The 23379-nt window shown below is 39.2% G+C and overlaps 1 protein-coding gene and 1 pseudogene across 2 annotated transcripts in view; one reads left to right on the forward strand and one right to left on the reverse strand.

Moving 5' to 3' along the window:
- LOC308419540 (actin, cytoplasmic 2-like) overlaps positions 1-23379 on the reverse strand; it is a 1056985-nt pseudogene that overhangs the window by 708914 nt on the left and 324692 nt on the right. The window lies entirely within an intron of this gene.
- Positions 1-23379, forward strand: part of COG5 (component of oligomeric golgi complex 5) — a 301631-nt gene that overhangs the window by 250154 nt on the left and 28098 nt on the right. The window contains exons 17-18 of the mRNA XM_080915234.1: positions 13682-13785; positions 20957-21194. Coding sequence (XP_080771360.1) covers positions 13682-13785; positions 20957-21194 — 342 coding nt within the window. The remainder of the gene's footprint in view (positions 1-13681; positions 13786-20956; positions 21195-23379) is intronic.

Below are 23379 nucleotides of genomic sequence, written 5' to 3' on the forward strand. Positions count from 1 at the left end.
TAAGAATCATGATTTTTCGTGTGTGTGAGATTCAGAGGCTTTAAAGTACTTAGAACAGAAAACTCTTTAAGCCAAATGAAATACTTAGAGATCAGTAATGGATATCCTTCATTTAGTACCACTATTTGTCAGACATGTGCACAGGCATGTGCTTAAATAGTACAGTAACCTTAAGTTATATAGCATTATACCCATTTTGTATTAGAGACAAAAAAAAATAGTTCTGACCTCATAAGCCTGATAATCGATTTTACTGGCCAAAAGACATGCATCTGCTGCTACTTGACTCATTCATTACTTCCTAATTACTAATTGGTGACCTATTAACAGAGATACTGAAACCAAACAATCTGAGCCCCTTGCCTTAATTACCAGACTTAGAAATGGTACAGAACACCCCTGTGAGGTAACAAATGTGAACTGTTAGGTTAGATTTAAATTGTAAGCACAGATTTTAAAAATCATGGGGACATGGAGGTCTACAAATAACTGGCGGGACAAACGCATTCAGGGAGGAGCTGGGGGAAGACCATATAGACCATATATATTGGGTTGTGGGAACATGTCCCAGACATTAAAGGAAAGGGGAGATATGGAAACCAGATTTTGTCTATAAGTTCTGGGCTGTTGAGCAATGACATATATTCATATATTCATGTGTGCAGAGGTCTGATGTGTTGGGGATGAGAGGAGACACCTGCATGTTTGTCTGTCCTCCTTTCTCCCAGTGTTCTCCTCTCCTTACTAAACATGATGGGCGCTGCCATAGTGAAATAATTGCTTTTAGTAAACGTTTTCAAAATCATGGATTACCATACTATAAAATTGGACTAGTCAAACAAACCTGCAGGCTCTGAAATTCTTGGATGCCATCAGGGAACAGATGGCACCATCTCTGTGTTCCACATTGGCCTGTCTTCTCATGAGTGCTAGCTAGCACACTCTAACAAACACAGACCAGTTCATTCTAACAGCCGTGGGGTACATGGCATTTAATCACGCTGGCACAGTTATTCTGGTCCATCTTTGGTGAGTTTGTCTCATTGTTCATAGTGACAGTCTTGCTAGAGTTATATATGGGAATTCATCGCATCTTTGATTCTGTGGGTTTGATGTTCTCTCAGGGAATATTCCAGATTGTTGAGGCTCTGATATTTTTATAATCATGGTTATTTTAGGAAAATTATTTTTAAATGTATTACAGACTTTGATGGTTTGTAGAGAGCATATGGAATGTACCACAATCTCCTTCTGTTCCTTTTGGTAATTATTTATTCATGCTCATCTTTAATATGATGGCATTCCCCAAAATTCTTTTTGTTTCCTGTGTTTCTGGTTGTCCTAAGTGGAAAACTCACCCATATAAAGACCTCATTAGTTATTTAAGCTGGGAGTTTTCTTTCTTACGTTTTGGTAATTGTGCTGTTTTCCACATCCTGTTTCTCTGGCTATGACCACTAGTCATGTACTGCAGAGAACTGTGCTGCTGAGTTCCACTAACTGTCCCTGACCTGAGAAATGTATTCATATTTTATTATGTATGGTAATAACTATAAGGGTTATAGCATGGGAATGCTAGCTTACAGTTTTCATAGATGACACCTTTGCCAAATTAAACAAATTGTCTATTTCTAATTTTCTGAAAATTCCAAATTAGCAACAGTACTGGTCTTTTCTTAAACAATTGAAGTCATAGTGCAATTTTTTCCTTTTATTCTATTAATAAGACACATGACAGTAATTTACTCTAAATCTCCTGCAAAAGCCTTGTCTTGATATATTATCCTTGTTATCTATTCCTGTGTTTTGTTTACTTGATTTTTGTTAAAATTGCTTATGTCTTTATTCATAAAAGATATTGTTATATAATTTTCTTCACCAACACCTTCTTTTACCAGTTTAATATTAGCCTCAATAAAGTTGTTTAGAAGCCTTTTATGCTATATGCCTTTTCCTGCCAATGATAAGTTTCATTACTGAAGCCATTAGAGCTGTACTTTTTCTTTTGGTAGGAAGTTTTATGAGTACAGATTTGGCTGTTTAATAGATAAATCACCATTCAATTTATTTACCTTGGAATGAGTTTTGGTGCTGTGACTTGCCAGGTATCTGTCTGTTATCTAAGTCATCCAATTTATCATGAGTCACTTACTGTTCCTTAATATTTTAGGACTCTTGATGAAAGCCTCAACATTTTATATTGTTGATATGTTTTCTTCTTTAATAGTTATCTATTCAGGATTCCATAAACTTTTAATATTTTTAAATAACTGAAAGGAAGGAAGGAAGGAAAGAAAGAAAAGAAAGAGAGAGAGAGAGAGAGAGAGAGAGAGAGAGAGAGAGAGAGAAGAAAGAAGCCATGAATTACCCACATAACCCAGAAGACAGTCTCCTATAACTAACTGAGTCATAGCACAGACTGGTGTGAGCTGCCATGTGGTGCTGGGAATCAAACCCAGGTTCTCTAGAAGAGCTACTGTTCTTAATCATTGAGCCATCTCTCCAGTCCCTCTACTTTATGTTTAAAGACAGAATCTCTCACTGAACCTAAAGCTTATCTACTGGCTAGACTGGCTGGCCAGTGAAGCCCAGAGATCCTTCTGTCCCTGGCCCCAGCCCTAAGGAGCACTGGGTTTACAGACCCACACTATATAACAAGCTTTCTGCGACATGGGAGATGCAAACTCAGGTCCTTGTTCTGTGTTCAATGTGTTTTAATCACAGAGCATCTCGACAGCCCTCAACCTCTGTCTTTGACTTTTCCCCCTGTAACAGTGGAAATAAACACTTGACCTTGTACAGCCTCCTTTGAAGCACCACAATTTTGATCATTTGTACTTTCATCTTCATTCTGCGTCAAGTATTTTGAAATTTCATTTTGTGATTTCTTCCTTCAGTCATAAAATACTGAAAACCTTTTTTTTTAAACTCCAGGGTTTTGTTGTCATATGTATTTTACTGTTTTTTTTTTTTTCATGTTTGCAATTATGCTTCCTCGAAAGTCTATTGTTGGCATTACATTTTTTTTACTGGTTATTTTATTTATTTACATTTTAAATGTTATCCTCCTCTTCCAAGTTAAAAACCTCCTATATCCTTCCCCATGGCCCCTGCTCCTATGAGTACTCCCCACCCACCCAACCCTCCAGCTTCACACCCTAGCCATCACCCTGCGCTGGGCCATCTGATTTCTTACTGTTGTCAGCAAACAGGCTTTTGGTGCTGCTTGTTCTTAGAAATCAGTCTTGTTTTCTGAGTTGCATTTTACATGACTATATATTTATATTTTGGATAGGAACAGTGCACTTAAGTGTGTTTTTTCTAGCTTGGAATGTGGTTTGTTTATAAATTGATTATATACATGTTAATAATTTATAATGTTGATTTCACTGTCAGATTATTAGTCAAGTTAAATAAAAATATTTTTATTTTAATTTGTCTTGAATGTTTTTTACTAAGATTAGGGGTTTGTTCTCTTTTAGTTCTTTACACTGTTATGTTGTTCTCTCTTCCTAGCTTTTACACTGATTCCCAGTTTGTGAGTTTCCTCCTTTCTCAGCACCATTCCCAAGCTTTCCTCTGGGTCATTTGTTTAGAAAAACCCAGGCAGATTCTCTCCAGAATTCCACTGCAGTGGGTGATCTCCCCGAGTCTGTAAATGTGTGCTTTTCATGATTTTGGGTGACTGTGGCTTGCCTCTCTTCTCCTTATGGGACTCTAGTTAGCATTATAGACTGTATACCTTTTTTTCTCTCCTCCAGATGATTTCCATTGAACGCATTTGAATGCATCAATGACTCATCAGCTTTTCTCTTTTATTGATCCTTTCAGTTGAAGCTGTTCACTCCTTTTAAACTTAAGATAGCACTTTTGGTTGTTGTTTCTTTAATTTTCTTTGTGGTTTATATAGCTTTGCTGGCTTCAGAAAACTCCTTTTTTTTTTTTTTTATTTCCTTTCTTTCCTTTTTCTTTATCTCCCTGTAGATATCCATCAGAATTCTAGAGTCCAGGTCATTTCAGGGCTGGCTTATAGATCCTTGAACCACAACTTTGTGAGTACTGTTTGTTTAAACACATAATTTCTAAATATTTCTTCTGGGATTACTGAGGATACTGTTAGTTTTTTTTTTATTGGATATATTTTATTTACATTTCAAATTACATTTTAAACCCTTCCCCAGTTTCCCCTCCATAAACCCCCTAACCCATCCCCCCACACCCTGCTTCTATGGTTGTGCACCCATACCCACCCATCCCATCCTGCCTCTCCACCCTGACATTCTCCTATGGGGCTTTTTTTCTTGTTCAGTGACTTTTGACTACTTCTATTTCTTTAGAGGTTATGGGACTTTTGAGATGGTTTATCTGATCCTGATTTAACTTTGGTACCTGGTATCTGTCTAGAAAATTGTCCATTTCATCCAGATTTTCCAGTTTTGTTGAGTATAGGCTTCTGTAGTTTTTACAATTTCTTCAGTTTTTGTTGTTATGTCTCCCTTTTCATTTCTGAGTTTGTTCATTTAAATACTATCTTTGTACACTTTTGTTAGTTTGGCTAAGGATGTTCTATCTTGTTGATTTTCTCAAAGAACCAGCTCCTGGTTTTGTTGATTCCTTGTATACTTCTTTTTGTTTCTACTTGGTTGATTTCAGCCCTGAGTTTGATTATTTCCTGCTGTTTACTCCTCCTGTATGCATTTGCTTCTTTTTGTTCTAGAGCTTTCAGGTGTGTTGTTTTGGGGGCAGTCAGAGCAACGAGTTTTCCTCTTAGCACTGCTTGCATTGTGTTCCATAAGTTTGGGTATGTTGTGCTTTCATTTTCATTAAATTCTAAAAAGTCTTTAATTTCTTTATTTCTTCCTTGACCAAGCTATCATTGATAAAAGCATTTATTGTTAAACTTCTACGTGCATGTGGGCTTTCAGTCATTTTTGTTGTTATTGAAGACCAGTCAGTCCATGGTGATATGATAGGATGCATGGGATTATTTCAGTCTTCTTGTATCTATTGAGGTCTGTTTTGTGCCTGATGGTATGGTCAATTTTGGAGAAGGTACCATGAGGTGCTGAGAAAAAGGTATTTTTTTTGTTTTAGGATGAAATGTTTTATAGATGTCTGTTAAATCCATTTGGTTCATAACTTCTGTTAGTTTCACTTTGTCTGTTTAGTTTGTGTTTTCATGATCTGTCCATTGATAAGAGTGTTGTGTTGAAGTCTCCCCCTATTATTGTGTGAGGTGCAATGTGTGCTTTAAACTTTAGGACAGTTTCTTTTATGAATGTTGGTGCCCTTGCATTTGAAGCATAGGTAATTCAGAATTGAGATATCCCTTTTGGTAGGGTGGTTTTTTTGTTTTTTGTTTTTTTGTTTTTTTTTTTTTTTTTTGTTGAATGTCGATTTTATTCGATATTAAAATGGTTATTCCACCTTGTTTCTTGGGACCATTTGCTTGGAAAAATTGTTTTCTAACTTTTTATACTCTCAGGGGGTGTCTGTCTATTTCACTGAGGTATGTTTCCTTTATGCAACAAAATTTTTAATCCTCTTTAAGTATCCAGTCTCTTAGTGTGTGTCTTTTTATTGGGGAATCCAATCCATAGGTGTCAAGAAATATTAGGGACCAATGATTGTTGTTTTTATTATTTGTTATTAGAGGTGGAATTATGTTTGTGTGGATGTCTTCTTTTAGGTTAGTTGAAAGAAGATTACTTTCTTGCTTTTTTTACAGAGTAGTTTCCCTCCATCTGTTGGTGTTTTCCATCTGTTATCGTTTGTAGGGCTGGATTTGTGGACAGATAATTGTGTAAATTTGGTTTTGTCATGAAATATTTCCATCTATTCTAATTGAGAACTTTGCTTGATATAGTTGCCAAGATCTTCTAGCTTTCATAGTCTCTGTTGAGAAGTCTTGTGTGATTCTGATAGGTCTGCATTTATATGTCACTTGACCTTTTTTCCTCACTGCTTTTAATATTCTTTCTTTATTTTGTGCATTTGGTATTTAGATTATTATGTGACAGTAGGAATTTCTTTTCTGGTTCAATATATTTGGAGTTCTATAGGATTCTTGTATGTTTATGGGCATCTCTTTTGTTGGGTTAGGGAAGTTTTCTTCCATAATTTTGTTAAAGATATGTACTGGCCCTTTAAAATGGGAATCTTTGTTCTCTTCTATGCCTGTTAATCTCAGGTTTCATCTTCTCATTGTGTCCTAGATTTGTGAATGTTTTGGGTTAGGAGTTTTTTGCATTTTGCATTTTCTTTAACTGTTGTGTCGTTTTCTATGGTATCTTCTGCCCCTGAGATTCTCTCTTCATTCTCTTGTATTCTGTTGGTGATGCTTGTGTCTAGGACTCCTGATGTCTTTCCTAGGTATTCTGTCATCAGGGTTGTTTCCCTTTTGTGATTTCTTTATTGTTTCTATTTCCATTTTTAGATCCTGGATGTTTTTGTTCAATTCCTTCCCCTGTTTGATTGTTTCCTCTTAGAGAGGTTCTACCTATTTACCTGTGTTGTCCTGTATTTCTTTAAGGGGGTTATTCATGGCCTTCTTAAAGTCCTTTAACATCATCATGAGTTGTAATTTTAAATCAGAATCTAGCTTTTTGGTTGTGTTTTGGTATTCAGGACTTGCTCTGGGTTGGAGAACAGGGTTCTGATGATGCCAAGTGGCCTTGGTTTCTGTTGCTTAGGTTCTTGGACTCTCAACATCTGCTTATCTCTGGTGTTAGCTGGTCTTGCTGATTCTGACAGTGACTTGACCCTCCTGTGCTCTCAGGTGTTTCAGCACTAGTGGAGGACCAGTTCCCTTCCAGCAGGGTCTGGGTAGATATAGCTGTGACAAAGGGTCAGCTTCAGGTACATGTAGAAACCAGAAGGACTCTGTCCCAGACTGCCCCTAGTTTTCTGTGTGAACTGGGGGCTCCAGGTCGGTCTCTTTGGGCCAGGAATTTTAGCAGAGGTGGTGGTATATCACCTGTGCTGTCAAATGTGTCAGCGCTTCTGCAAGACTGGGTCTCTTAGCAGGGTCTGGGTACAGAGTGCTCCTCAGTTCCTGTGTCTTGAGTGCTTCGGGTGGTTCCCTCAGCAGAAGTGGTGATCTTACCTGTGCTCTCAGGTATTTCAGCACTTTTGGGGGACCAGCTCTCTCCCAGCAGGTTCTGGGTCTAGAGAGCTGTAGCTTGATTTTGTTTTAATAGGAAATTAATTTGGTCATACTCAAAGTGTACACCATCATACCTGCAGCTGACCACATGTCAAATCTCAGTTCTTGCTTTTCTTTTCCCTTCTTCCCTTTCTCACTCCCTCTTTTCTTCCCCCTCCCTCCCTCCCATCCCTCCATGCATCCATCCATCCATCCCTCTCTCCTTCATTCCTTTCTTTCTTTACTCCTGCTACTAGAGTGTGAACAAAGGACCTTATTCTTATTGATCAAATGTTCCTCTTAACACTGAGCTTCATCCCTGACTTGCCATTTTTGAAACATGATCTGGCTTTGTAACCTAAAAGATTCTCAAATGTGTGGCAGTTCTTTGGCCTCATCCTCCTGAGTCTGAGATTATTAATTATACACTACCATCCCAGATTTAGATCACTCATTTTCTTTTTAAGACAGTCTCATGCATCTCAGGTTGGCTTTCAATTTTCTATGTATCCAAGATAGTCTGCAGCTGCTAGTCCTCTTGCTGTCATCTCCCAAGTTCTGAGCTTATACTTAGTAGTTCATGTCTTTAAATAGTATTCACAAGACATATTTAGTTTATTCTGCATAAATGGGGCTTATGAGTCAGATGGAGATTAGTGCCAAATCCAAACGTACAATTAGATATTACCTACCTCTCAGCCTTTGCTTTCCCATAATTCTCTTCTCCCACCATAGAGGTCTCGGCTTATCCAAGTTTTATTACTCGTTTCCTTTGAAGTAGGGTTCAAACCCAATCACTACAGAAAGCAAGTAGCACTCAGGAGGCGTAGACAGGAGCCTAAGGTCATTTTCAGAGACATAGGGAATTCAAAGCCAGCTGCTGCCTCAAGACAACATTGCTATAGTTTGTCTCCTAGGAATATTCTTCCCTAGAAAAGACACAGACAAACTAAGTAAATAATGCATGGCAATTGATATATCGAATAATCCAAAAGGAAGCTGGGCACAGTAGCTTTATTATCTGGTATAATATATTTCAAGTCAAAATTAGTAGGAAAAGATAAAAGTCATAATATATTAGTAAAAGGATAGTTCTTTGAAAAGATACGACAGTTGTAAATACATATGCACAAAAGGTTTTCAGCTTCATAGCAGAAATACTTAGGGACATAAAAGGTCAAATTGGTCTATGTACAAATAGTCTTCCATCAGTAGATAGTTCAACAAAAAAAAATCAACAAAGAAATATTAGAACCAAATCATACTTTAGGTCCAATAGAATTCACAGAAATGTATGTGACATTTATTTACCAACTGCAGAATCCATATTCTTCTTGGCAGCCCATGGAAACTTATCTAAAAAGGCCTCTATTTTAGGACCCAACAAGCAAGTCTTGAGTAATAGAAAATAACCCACATGGTTTCTTTAGTCTTATAAGATAAAATAGAGTAAACTGGAGATGAGTATAAAAGGACACCACATTTCTGTGCAAGAGCATGGAGTGAACAGGAATACTGTCACTGTCTCTTCCTCTGATGAGCTTCATTCAGCTCAGGGCACTTGCTCTATAAGATGACTTTGAATTCCTGACCCACCTAAATAGATCTTCCAATTTCTCGGATTACAAGCATGAACCACTGTTCTTAGCTGACTATAATGTCTTGAATGATCAAGTGGGCTATTGAAGAAATAAATGAGAAAAATTTTAAATTCATAGAATTAAATAAAAATGAAAGCCAGGTACAAGGACTTTTCAGATCAGAAAAGACAGCTTTAAGAGAAGCATTTATAGTGTGAGTGCTGATTGGAAGCAGCTTAGTAAGTCATAAATTACCTAGGAAGGTCTTATAAAAACAAGAATAGGCGAACCCAAAACAGTAGATAAGAAGTGAAAAAGGACAGAGCAGAAATTAGTAAAATGGAGATTAAATGACCAATAGAAATATTTAGTAGAAGGAAGAATTGGTTTTTTAGATACAGTATTGACAGATTCCTAGCTGTACTGAGAGAAGCCTGAGGTGGAAAACATGGGCACTGGAAAGAAAGAACCTCACTGAGGACACTGGAAAGAACTGAGGACACTGGAAAGAAAGAGCGTCACTGAGAGGCAAGTGCCTTTAGAGAGCTCTGCAGTCTAATGCAAAGTAAAATATAGAAGAAATGGAAGAATTTGTGGATGTATATAACTTACTGAAATTAAGTGAAAATAATATAAACAACTAAACAGATCTATAACAGTCAACAGGATTGAAGAAGTAATAGTCTATCAACAAAGTAACTCTAAGACTACAAATCTACTGCTGAATTTGCTCCACATACATTCCATAAAATAGAAATTGAAAGACACTACCAAGCTCATCTTAAGAAGAAATGAATTGAATAGACATGTCTCAGAAGTAGAACTAAAATGTAGTCAAATGTTATATCTTGCAAGGTGTAAGACAATAAGGTATATGTGAAAATGACTAAAATTCAATATATACATGTATGAAATTAACAACTAATTAAAAGATTATAAAAACCTGATGAATATGAAAAATATTCAACATCCTTAGCCATTAGGAAAATGCAAACCTAACCTACATTAAATTCTATCCTATCCCAATGAAAATGGCCACCAGGAAGGAAAATGACCACCAGTGCTGATAAAGACTGAGGGAAAGAGGACCCTCACAGTACAGGTATGAATGTAAAGTGGAAGCACTCGGCAGGTTCCTGAGGGAGTGGAAACTGGAACTGCTGCACCGCTCAGCCAGAGCACTGCTGCTGTACCCCAGAGGGACGTGTGCATCCACCCTCATCTCTACACTGTTCACTGTCACCGAGATGTCAAGTCGGCCTCAATGCCCATCTGTAGATGAGAAGGAAAATGTTCCCTTATTCAGCTATAAGAACGATTTGTCATTTTCAGGAAAATGGGTGAAAGAAGAGACCATCAGGTCAAGAAAGACAATATCCAATATTTTCTTTTATAGAATCTAAGTTTGAATTCTATATATATATGTGTGTGTGTTTAATATATAAATACATAAATATGAATAAATACATATGAGGACTGTGCAGACTTTACATATTAGTGATTTCTTACAGTAAGGAAAGCAATCAAATCACTTCTCCTTGGAGTCATTTAACCAAGAAGGAGTTCATATTTGGATTTTCTACTTCATGCTCCCTGCGTCTTTTATCCTCTGCTGTCTTTTATGAGTCCCTGCCCAAAGGCTGTCTTGTGAATCTGTCCATCCCTGTGTCTGTGTCTGCCATTGTGTGTGTGTGTGTGTGTGTGTGTGTGTGTGTGAATGGTGTCTCTGTGTCTGTGTATGTGTCTGACCCTCCATGTGCTTGTCTGTTTTTGTCTGTGTGTTTTCTGTGTGTGTGTTAGTGGTGTCTGTAACTCTCTGTGACAAAGAGCTTTAATCTGTATTTACTGAAGAGCATAGCAAATACCACATGGGAAAGGAATAGGGAGTAGTTCATAGAAATCAAGTCACTGGCTCCAGCTGACTCAGACAATAAATATCACTGTTTATCAACCAGGAATCATAAATGGTTGCTTTTGACCTTTATGGTAGGTTTAGGGTTGCTTTCAACTTCTGTATTTGTTGCTTTCAACAGATGATTCACATGCATTATCTGGGTCAGAGTGCAAGGAAGAGTCGATTGCAGCTGTGCATTAGCTTAGGCTCTACAAGTTGATTACCTGGGAGATCCCAGGCAAGTAAGATCGGTAGCCACATTGTTCTCATAAAGGCAAGCTGAGTACCCAGTAGACTCGAAGTCTGAAGTGACCTCAAGATTTATTTAAGGACCTGAACTCTGGCTGTGAGGTCCAACAAAAATGTCAGTCTCTTAGAATTTACTTTCTTATGAGAGATTTTCAGAATATATTTCTTTGCCACTGAAGACCTTTTGGGGACAGGAAGGGGAGCCATGTGAATGTGGAATGAGAAAGAGAGAAGGTCAGAAACTGTTTCAGAAGAACTTTATATGGCTTTTATTTTCTTCTGGCCATCACTTATCCTTGCCCTGTCCCTACTGTAGTCCCCTGAAACTGGTAGAGGCCAATGAAACCTAGTAGACTAGAATTTCTGCCTGTTTACACTATAAGTTTACACCCCTCAGAACCTGCCGGTCTTCTAAGCTCTCTAGTAGGTGTTGTTTTTAGTTAGATGTTCCTTCATATCATAAGCAAAAATCTCAGCCTTTTAAAGATGGTTTTCTCCCATACTCTAAGGTCCCTTCAGTTTCTCTTCCTAGTGTACAGTGTCAGCCATAGAGGTACATGCAGAGGCTCAGATGCTGGACTTGTTCACCTGTAGCTTTGGACAACCTTCTGAACTTGCCTGAGGTTCTCTATGTGTAAATTATTTCATTAATGATATAAATTAGAGAGAGTAAAAGTTCTTTGGATAAATAACTTATTTCTAGGTACAATTATCTACCATATACAGTATACTAAATTACTGTCTCTCCTCCTAATCTTCCAAGGGCACCTATTACTTGTGTCCTTTTAGTGGCATTTCTCATGAAATGCAGTAAACTCTAGCTAGGCTCACTGACTCTCTTGGTTTCCCTCGTGTCTCAAAAGCTGCTGACTACCAAATCTAATCAGAACATCTCGGAAAGCTGGTACCTACATAATAGACCAGCACATTTTCAAATAGGCATTTCTAATTCTTGTTCCTAACTGAATTTGTCTTTTTTCTTTATATCCTAAAATCAACTTGTGCTACTTTTGTATGTAATGCTTAGTCATTAGTGTGACTAAATATTAAAACAACAAACACTTGTTTATCTTTGCAAATCTAACTACAAATCTCTACTGACTCTTCAGCTCCATCCTTGCTGTGTCTAATTAGATCATTTGGCATCGGTTTCTCCTGTAGGTTCATAATTGTTTTTCTGCCTCCAGTCTAATCCCTTAGGCTACTATCCAATATGATTGTTTTCTAAATTGAAATCTTGACTGTACTCTATCACTAGTCTCTACATCCCTTCCTGATAACTCCTTGCTTATAGCAACCCACCAAGAGCACACTCCACTGCTTCTGTCCTAGAGTCAGGCACTTCCAGTCTCTGTCCTGTGCCCTGTGCTTCCCCAGGTCGATCAGCATTCTCAGGCTCCGGTAGCTCTGACACGCTCCCAGTCTCATCCTCCGCTCTGTTTCTTTCCTATTGGTCAGAGATTCAGTTCAGACACATTTCCCTTTTATTGCTCAGATCTATTCAGCATGCAATGGAGCCTGTGTGATCCGACCACACTCTGATGGGATATTTAATTCACTAGACTGCAGACCATGTCACACACACTTGTGTGTATACTATACTTATTATCTTGACAGATGAGGGCCTACAGATGACATGTAGAGACTTAATGAATAACTATCCCCTTTATTCTTTTCTTATTGGCTTCAACTATTTTGAGCCATGACCATCTGTCATGTGACCGTAGTCACCACTGAAGCATGTGTGGTGTACCTCCAGTTTTTGATTTGGGGTGTTGACAGGATTCTGGTCAGTATTTGACTAAGGCCTAATGTCCTCCACAGACTAACCAGTGGTTACAAACTATTTTTCACTTGAGCAGTATGGCTGACCTGGTTTCTAGATTTCTAGATTTCTGGTATGCTGTCTAACCAGCAGTGTGTTTTGCAGAATCGTTGTCATCTTCTGCTAGATGTTGGTGACACATTCCTCCTCTCTTCTTGGTCTTTAAACCCTGCGAACTACTCCCTAGGAGCACAGCATGGTTGAGAATTATTGACATGGACTTGTCCACAGAAACCTAGTTTGTGAGTTGCCTGGTCCATCCTGTAGGAATCACCATTGTTTTTGTTTCGCTCCGTTCACTCTGGTGAAAAACATATGGGAAGGTGTCTTAGTTAGGGTTTCACTGCTGTGAACAGAATCCATGGCCAAGGCAGCTCTTCCTAGGATGACATTTGGGGCTGACTTACTGGTTCCGAGATTCAGTCCATTATCATCAGGGCAGGAGCATGGCTGGAGTTCCGCCTCTTGTTCCAAAGACAGCTAGCAGAAGAGTGACTTCCAGGCAGCGAGGACAGGGGATTAAGGCCCATAACCAACAAAGCCACATCTCCTAATAATGCCACTCCCTGGGCCAAGTATATATAAGCTATCACATAAGGTTTTGGTTTTTAAGGAATTATTTGCTTCACTTTTTTGAGAAACAGCAACAACAACAACAACAACAAAGTACTGGTTTGCTCTTTGCTCTGTGAATAGCCTGTGTCTGCTCCCGGACATGGCTACTTTCTCATGGGCATTTAACCGTGAAGTGTTTTGACAGAGTGAGGTGAGTGGGGGATGGGAATCTTCAGTGCTGTAATCCTAGTATTTTAAACTTTCTGAGTCACTGCTGCCAGTGGATAGGGTGAGAAACACACTTCTCTTAACTATGTATAGTCTGACTCTTATAGAATATGAAAACTGTTAGTCAAAATGTTTCTCACTTTATTTCCTCAGATTTCTTTGTGTCAGTTTCTCTGATTCTGCTTCTCTTCTGTTTTCTCTGTCAGACAATTCACGATCTTATGGGAAGCGCCATACAGCCCTTGCTGACGTCAGTGGTAGATGCGGTCGAGGCCATAATCATCACCATGCACCAGGAAGATTTTTCTGGGTAAAACATTTCCTCAGAAGTGTTACTAGTCCTCACTGCCTTGATTTTTTTCATTCCCCATCCCTCCTAGTCTCCAAGTTCCTTGCATTGGTTCCTCACCTCCTCCTCCATTGTGAATGTTACCACATTATCTTTGTTCTGGTTCCCATCATCTCTCTTTGCTTATTGAGACAGAGCAGGTTTGTAGACTCAGCTCTGTGCTTCAGGATTGGCTGGTTTGTGCCATCTTCCTCTTCCTGCTTTCTTCCTCCTCACAGATGTCCTCTTCTGTACCTGTGTGATGCCTTGGCACAGGCATGACATTCCTCCTGAGGATGCATCTGACTCCTCCCTGGCTTTGAGAACAAGCTCTCTCAGTCCTTCCTCAGAGTTTCTCATCGGTTTTTAATGCAAGGACAGTCCGAATGAGAGTTTTGCGTAGGGAAGGAGGCAGTGAAAGAAGAGCCCTGGATCTCTGCAGGAATGGCTGAGTCCCTCAGCAGCAACCATTTCTACCCTGCGGGTTTCCACTCCTTTGGGAACCCTTTCATAGGGTTACCTGAGACCATCAGGAAACACAGATATTTATGCTACAATTCATAACAGTAGCAAATTACGGTTATGAAGTAGCAATGAAAATAATGTTATGGTTGGGGTCACCACAGTGTGAAGAACTGCATTAAAGGGTCCCAGCATTAGGGAAGTTGAGCACCACCACGCTAAGGAAAGTCAGTGCTTACAAATCTGGTAACAGGAAAATGCACATCCATCAATTCTTAGTTGTGTGGATGCTTAATTTGTCTTAACCTTCAGCTTCTGCATAGCACGACTGTTAGAAAATACTGTCCAAGACTTGAGAGTACCTGGGGAAATTGATCATTAATAGCTAAGAATGTTTGTATTTTCGTACATTTAAGTCAGACTTCTAATCCACAAGGAGATTTGATAGCATATATCTTTTTTTTTATAAATTTGAACTTTATTTTTTAAAAAAACAAAGATAAATGTACAGATTTTAAGCATTTTTGCATAAAAGTATATGAATACATTTTTGTCAGTACTTGATTTTTTAAAGGTTTGATAGTATGCATTAAAATCTTACTAGTTACAATGAGCATAAAGTACATGTAAAACAAGATGTAACCTGGAAATAGTCATAGTTTTCTTGGTGTGTAAAGATTAAGCATAATGGTTTTTCATTTTCTTTTTGTTTTTCTTTTTTTTTTTTTTTTTTTTTTGTTTTTTTTGTTTTTTGGCCTTTGGGTTTTTTCTTTCTTTCTTCCTTCCTTTCTTCCTTCCTTCCTTTCTTTCTTTCTTTCTTTCTTTCTTTTTTTTTTTTTCTTGAACTTCATATACTCTGTGAGTTGTTTCTGGGGTGTTCAGAGCTTTCTGGGGTTAGTATCCAATTATCACTGACTGCATATTATGTCTGTTCTTTTGTGACTGGGTTATCTCACTCAGCTCACTCAGGATGATATTCTCTAGATGCATCCATTTTCTTAAGAATTTCATAAAGTCATTGTTTCTGATAGCTGATAGTACTCCATTGTGTAATATACCACAATCATTGTATCCATTCATCTACTGAAGGACATCTGCATTCTTTCCAGCTTCTGGCTATTATAAATAGAGCTACTGTGAACATTGTGGTGCATGTGTTTTGTTGTATGTTGGAGCTTCTCTGGGGTATATGCCCAGAAGTGGAATAACTGGGTCTTCAGGTAGTACTATGTCCAATTTTCTGAGGAACCACCAGACTGATTTCCAGAGTGGTTGTACCAGTTCACAACCCCACGAACAGTGGAGAAGTGTTCCTCTTTCTCTACATCCTCACCAGCATCTGCTGTCATCTGAATTTTTGATCTTGGCCATTCTGACTGGTGTGAGGTGGAATCTCAGGGTTGTTTTGATTTGCATTTCCCTTATGGCTAATGATGTGGAGCACTTCCTTAGATGCAGTGCATCTGAACAGATCACATCATGTGGCACACCCTCATGTCACCATGTTCATAGGCACTGTCTTTCCTTAGATGGTGGGTCTCAGCTTTCCTAATGCTGGGATCCTTTAATACAGTTCCTCATGTTGTGGTGCATCCATAAAATTATTTTCCTTGCTACTTTATAAGTGTAATTTTGCAACTATTATGAATTGCAATCTGTCTTCCTCCTGAGTAATAGAAATATACTCCTCCAGAGTAATAGAAAGTCTTTGTGATGTTTTTATAAAGTATAAAGAGTCCAAGAGGCCAAGTGGGTTTGGCCTTCACAGGAGACTCTTCTCAGATATAGGAACAAACTGAAAACAAAAGGACAGAAATGATATATCATGTGATGGAGACCAACATGAACAGGTACAGCTATAGTTAATGAAAGAGGTTTTAAGTCAGAACTTGTAAAAATACAACCAAGAAGATCATTATAAAATGATAAAGGGGTCACCTTATTAAGTGGGTATTTAAAATAAATATGCATCTGATATCAGAACACCTAAATGTAAACAGTTGTATAAAAGAATGTGATTGTGACAGAATAATAATCCTTGCAATGTCAGACAGATCATAGAGACAGAAACTTGAGCTATACTTTAAAACAAATGGACCCAACAGACATATGTAAAATGCACATTCTTAGAGACGGGATGTTTTCCATTCAAATCGTAAAAATAACCTGAACAAATTTAGGAGGAAAAACAACAAAAGTAGCAGTATCATATACCTCTTTGTTGTTGTTTTGAGACAGGGTTTTTCTATGTAGCTCTAGATGTCCTAGAACTTACTCTGTAGACCTGTCCTGGCCTCCAAGAGATCCATTTACCTTTGTCCTCTGAGTGCTGGGATTAAAGGTTTGTGCCGCCGCCACCACCTGACCGGATATCTTCTGACTATGGTGGTACAAAAATTTAATAGGATAAATCATAGAATGTCCACAGATAAATGGCAGAAAGATCACAACTGTTAAGGCCGGCCTGGGTCACAGAGCAAGCTGTAGGCCAGCCTTGGCAATTTAATAAGATCTGTAATAAAAGTCAGGAGTAAGAAGAGTGCTTGGGAGGTAGTTGTGCTAAGGCATTTGCTTAGTCCACCAGGTCCCAAATTCAGTCACATTATGGTAAAAAGTAACAGCTAAACAAACAAAACCAGTCCAGAGGAAGGAGCTGGCACAGCAGGGGAAGGACCCATGTGCACTGCTGTAGGAATCTGGGCAATTGCACGTCATGGGAGTGTGTGTGGGTTCCTAGCCGCCTGTAACCCACCAACACAGACTCAAGAAAAAATAGTACAGCTGAGCAGAACAGAATGAATGACAAACCTGATCAGTCATGTGGAAGTTCCCATCAAGGGAATATGCAGGACCTTGTGCCTGCATGTGTGAAGCTTAGCCGCTTAAAAGGGACATCATGGCTTCTTTTCAAACCGCAAATAGGTGAACTGAGGAAGAATATGCCCTCTTTTTATAAAGCTAGCATTCCCTTTATTCCAAAGCCAGATGAGGACAGGACAAGAAGATGAAATGATAGATCAGTGTCCTGCTGAGCACTGCTATACAATGCTCAGCAGAGTCCTCGCAGAACAAGTGCAGTGGGACGTCTAAGGATTCATGTACCTTGACCAAGTGAGGCTTATGTCTGAGATGCCAGGGCAGCATTACAGATGTGTCACAGTGACATATCAGTAATGTGTCACAGCAGAACAGTGAATGAAAGTCATAGAGTCATTGCATCCAGTGCAGAAGTATTTGCAGTCTCCCCATCTTTTAGTTAAGAGATTCGCTGCAGACATGTATCTCTCCACAGCATTCAGTGGTGGACAGCCAGGAGCCACTCTGGAGACCTGTGTCCAGTACTGACACCCCTTGCCAGAACAATTAGGGAAAGGAACAGAGGCATTCCTTCGGAAAAGATGTAGTGAAGTTGTGACTGCTGAGGGGTAGACTTAAGGAAATCCCTGAAGACAAAACATGTAAAGTCAGGATGCAGAACCAACAGGAGGAGCCAGTGGCATTCCTATAAGCTGACAATAAATTAACAATAAGGGACTAGTTAGACAATGAATTAACAAGCAACATCATTAGCATGGCTTAAAATCAATTACTTATCTATTAATTTAACCATGCTGTTAAAAGATCTGCAGACTGAAACCACAGACTAAGTGAAAGCTTGAAGAAGCTCATTGGGGTGAGTATGTTCATGGGTTGGGAGAACTACCAGGAAAGAAAGCACAGGTCAGTGTCTTTGATAGACATATATATAAAATTCTCAAACTACTAGCCTCAGTGAGCTTGCCTTGCAACGATCAAGTCCCAGAATCTACATTTAAGTAACAACAAAAAAATGGGTGTGGTGATGAGTGCTTAAAACACCAGCAACAAGATGGTAGAGAGGGCTGGTCACTGGCGCCCACTGGCCAAGCCACTCACCATATTTGGCAAGTTCCAGTGAGGAGGTTGTGTCAAAAACCAGCTGAGGTTGACCTTGACCTCCACACATATGAACATAGCCCTGCACACCACACTCAGTGTGAACATGCACACACTCGGTAGGCATCTGAAGAATGACACCCAAGCTTATCCTCTGTATGTGTAACATAAATACCTGCATACATGTTTACCTGAGTGGCACCTGTACACACACACACACACACACACACACACACACACACACACACACACCCTGAAAAAATTCACAAATCAAATTCAACAAGTCTTAAAATAGGTAAAAAATGTCTGTGCTACCAAAGAATCTATAGTTTAATTCTAATCACTATTAGAATTCTAATGTGTTTTCTCATAGAAATAAAAAGAAACAAATTCTAAAATTCAAAGCCCTGAGTAGCCATAGCAACCTAAGGATAAAGAGCAAAGCCAAAGACATGACACTTCCTGATTTTAATCTATACCTTAAAGTAATTGAGGTATAGAGAGGTGACTCAGTTGGTAAAGCATTTGCTGCTCAAGCATGAGCTTTAATCCCCAGAGCCCCTGGAAAAACGTAAACACAGTGTGTCTGTAATCCCAGCAGTAGGATTGGAGGTGGAGAGAGGAGAATCCCTGGAATTTCACAAACAAAGTAGCCTGACATTCAGCCTTCCACAAGAGATCCTGTCTCAAATAAAGATGGAAGGTAAGGACCAACACCCACAGTTGTCCCCAGATCTTCATATACACTGGCACTTAGCCACACTCACACAAACAGGCATGCATATACACACAGGACTAAACAAAATAAACTTAAAAATAGTTCAAAAGCTGTAGTGAATCGTAGTAAGTTACTGGTATATATATATATAAAAAGAAAGAAAGAAAGAAAATGTTGTCCGGTGGACTAGAATTGAGAACCCAAAAATTCGGCCCCTGATTTTTAATAAAGGTGCCAAGGATAGAGTAGAAAAGGACTGTCTCTTCAGTGCTGTGCTGAGAACACAGGATCTCAGACCTCGTGAGATACTTTAGTACTGCACAGTGTATGAAACCATGCAAGTACTAGAGGAAAGTATGGAGGAAAGCCCCGACACTTGTCTGGACAGGTATCCTCTTTAATCCTAGAAGCTCAGGCAGCAAAGTGAAAAGCAGATGGACGGGATTGTCCCAACTCCAAAGCCTCTGCATGTGAGAGGAAACCACTGAGAGGAAATAGTGTATGGATGGGAAGAAAGAGTTCAAGCAAAGTACGTGGGAAGAGATTGGTCCCAAAGCTGTAAAACTGAATAAATCAATCAAACAATCAAGGAAGCTAAATGTGGTGTGGGTACAAAATGAAACAGTAGTCAGCTGTCAAAAAGGAATCTTTACTAATTGTCACAACACAGATGACTCTGGAAGACATACTATGTAAAAATGAGGCAGACACAGAAACCAAATATGTCCTCATTCACATGCAGAACCTAAGATGATAACAACAGGCAGTGATTCCTAGGGCTTGTCAGTTAGCGTAACACATTTACGTTGATCCAGCGGAATAACATGATAGCTGGATAAAAGGAATAAATATGAATTTCCCATGATTGATGTGTTCATTAGATTCTTTTTTATCTTTCTGAATTGTATACAATGTCACTGTGTACGGCAAAATTATGTGTTTACTGACTGTCCAGTAAATAAACAAATGAATATGAAAATACTTATTTTTGCACTTAGCACTCTCTCCTCTCTCCTGGTAACTGAAGAAAAATAGGCCACGTAGTGACCTGAATCTGGTAGAGGCCAATGAGGGTGTTGTGCTTGGCACCAGGAACCAAGGCTCCCCTGCTCCGGCAGCACACTCCACCCTGAGACACTGAACCTGTCTGCTTCCGAAAGTAGAAGACCTGGTTAAACTGCCGTTGCTTTACTGTGAAGGTCAAGTTCACGTTGCTCTCTTTCTCAGAGAATCTCAGTCTTGTCTGATGTTCATCGCTAGACCATTTCCATCTCCTCTGCATCACTCTCAGAATTTGGAAACATTTTCTTTGCTTTTTGGAAAAAATTCCGCATTATGATCTCATCTATTAGCTAGGATCAGGTGATTTCTAATTTTGGTATAACTCCTCCCTATAAATATTTCATATTCTTTGAATATATTCTTTAAAGGGCAGTTGTAAACATTTTTAAGTTATAAATAGTATATCATGAAGCACAGCTGGTATCATCTACTGTTCCAAATTAAAGCCTTTCCAAACCTCATCTGGAGGGTAAAAATTGCATACTGCATATTGTTACACAACCAGTCCCTCTGTCACAGTGCGGCTATTGGGCTGCTGTGACCAACTGCAAGCAGAGACTACCTACCGCCAAGCAGTTTCTGCCCTTGCAAAGTGTAAAATGTCATCTCAGAACCCATCACTGACATTCACTTAACATGTGAGTAGATCTCTGGAGGGCTGGGAGCCAAGTCAAACCTTGGAAGGCCAGAGCGTGATTCATCTCAGACACAGATAGCTGTGTTTCATTCTTAGTAATCTTTTAAGTAAAACCATGCTAGAATTCCTTAAGTAATCCTCATAGGATCAAAACACAGATTTAAGAATACAATTTAAATGGTTTATTTTCTTCAACACTAAGCAAAACAAAACAAAATTGGTGCTTTTATATCACTAATAGGAAAAATAATTGCACAGGATTGAAATAGTAACCAGGGACAAAAAATATCTAAGATTGTAGTTTTGTGTATTGGTGCTGGTTAAAAAAAAAAGTCTTTTTTTTTTTTTTCCTTTTATAGATCATCAACCAGCTCAGGAAAGCCTGATGTTCCTTGTTCCCTGTACATGAAAGAACTACAAGGTTTCATTGCCAGAGTTATGAATGACTACTTCAAGCACTTTGAATGCTTGGACTTTGTTTTTGACAACACTGAAGCTATTGCCCAAAGAGCCATTGAACTTTTTATCCGCAATGCCAGTCTCATAAGACCTCTTGGTGAAGGTGGGAAACTGCGGCTTGCTGCTGACTTTGCACAGGTAAATTGATGCATTGCACCTACGGAACTAATGTTTGAGCCTTGCTGTTTTCTTTAAAGTACCTAACATTGGTATCTTAACTATTCATATAGCAAAAGAGAAAAGAAAACCCCCCTGAAACTAATTCACTACATAGCAGTTTTAAAATATTGTACCAAATGTTATTTTTGTTTTTCTTTTTAACAAAATTATTATCCCCTCATCTTTGATTGTTCAAGATTAATGCAAAGAATCCTATGTAACAATAAAGCAACACGTTGTATTATTTCTATTTTCTCGTCCCCAAAAGCCAGTAATAATAATTGGTTTACTTTGCCCAGAATGATGTGTGCAAGGACGTTGTACACAGCGGGATGGGCAGCATGTTAGGGGAATGGCGTGAGTGAGCTCATGGTGAGCGTCTGTGTTCTAAGGCTGTGTTCAAGCTCAGTGAGAGATGGGCAGGGCACCTGAAGGCACAGCCTGATTGTGTATGTTCTCCACTAAATGCAATACTGTTTTGTCCCTGTGGCTAGCCTTAAAATTACTCCAAGCTACCTGATTTTTCCCCTTCAACTCCTTCAGTAATCAGTCAGAGAAAACACACCCTAAGCACCCAGTTTCCTTAGAAGACTCAGAAGCAAATGATTGTCATGCATACGTCAAGGGTGAATCCATTTCTTAAACCTCTCAAAGCTTTAGCTTTACTAATCTAAGTAGTTATTCACGTGAGTCGTCATAGCAGTCTGTGTGGTCCTCCTTGGACAGAGTCCCTTGTGTGTCTCAGGATGATGGCTGTCACATGCTCCCACACCGTAGCACTCTTACAACCCAAACCTGGCTTTCAAAAACCCCTTGGTTTATAATTGATCAAGCAGTTATTTTCATTCCCCAAATGAGGACTGTGAACCTACTGGGCCACACAAAATGAGCCTTCCTTTGGAAAAGGTACATGTGAGAAAAGAAATTAAATGCTCCCATTAAAATGGCTTAACCTTGCCCATTTTTTGTCACCTTCCTTCTGTCTGTAATGACTTATGGAAGCAGTTGTGTCTGTGTGTTTGTCTTACTCCTTAAAAATCTCTGATAGGTCTGTCTCCTGTGCCCTCTCCTCCTCAGCTGGGCTCCCTCCCCCACCAGCGCATTTGCATTCTTCTCCAGCTGGTTCTTGAGTCACTTTCCTGGAGGCAGCACTTCAAGTCCAATTACAGCGGCAGCTGAGCAGGAGATGGCCAGGATGAGAGTGCTGTAGGAGAGGCCTGCTTATATTAATGATGTGTTCTCTTGAAAGACAGCAAGTGTTGTCTTTTCAGCCCCCACAGCAGCTCCCCTGGCTCAGTGTAAGCTTCCAGTGGTGGGGTGAACTCTCACATTCCCCAAGCTGCAGCACTCAGAATTGTATCTACATCCTTTTTTTTAAAAGACATATTACCTTCTGAAACCATTCCCTCCTTAGGATATGGAACTCTGATGTTTGTCAGAGTCTTCTTTTAGAAACAATGTTTTCTGTGTGCTGAGTGGATCTATCCATGCAGCAGATCTTAGTTGAGGAGGCTCAGCCCCTGCACCTACCCTTGGCTTGCTATGTCACAGTGTGTCCCAGTTTAACAAGATCCATGGCTACAGGGAAGACATGTTGAAGTGTGGTGTTTGTGATCAATAGTATTAGCAAACATTTCCCAGGTATTAGGTCAGAATCAGTTAAGTACTCCATTTTTTAATTTAAATTTGAACTTGGGTTTTGATTTCATTAGATCAAAACTGTAATTATGTGTGAACTTCAGCTTTCAGAGTGCTCGTTAGTTGGAAGTGTTTTGTCTGGATTAGTCAAAACTCTTAAATAACATTTCTCTGAAATTTGTTTGCTTCACAGGCATCAGTTGAGGACTAGAGCCTTTCCCCTGGCTCATTATTGAAAGGTCTGTCGATTTGTAATCACAATTAAGCAAGGCCGCTGAGGTTACTGAAATCCAGAGCACAGTGTTCTCTGTGGCTTTAAAAAGGGAAGTCCTACTGTTTGGCTGAAAGCAGAGCTCAAGAAAAGACCAAAAGAAGGAATTTGGGAAGATTTAAGACAAACAAGTGAAACGTTGTAAAGATTGTTTACAGTCCCAACCTCAGGCACCTGTGCAGAGAAAAAGCAGTTGCAGGCTGCCATCTGGAGGGCTCTCAGTGAGGGAAATGCCCAGTGTCAGGTCCCCTAAGA

The sequence above is a fragment of the Micromys minutus genome (assembly GCF_963924665.1).
Source record: "Micromys minutus genome assembly, chromosome: 1".
Lineage (NCBI taxonomy): Eukaryota > Metazoa > Chordata > Mammalia > Rodentia > Muridae > Micromys > Micromys minutus.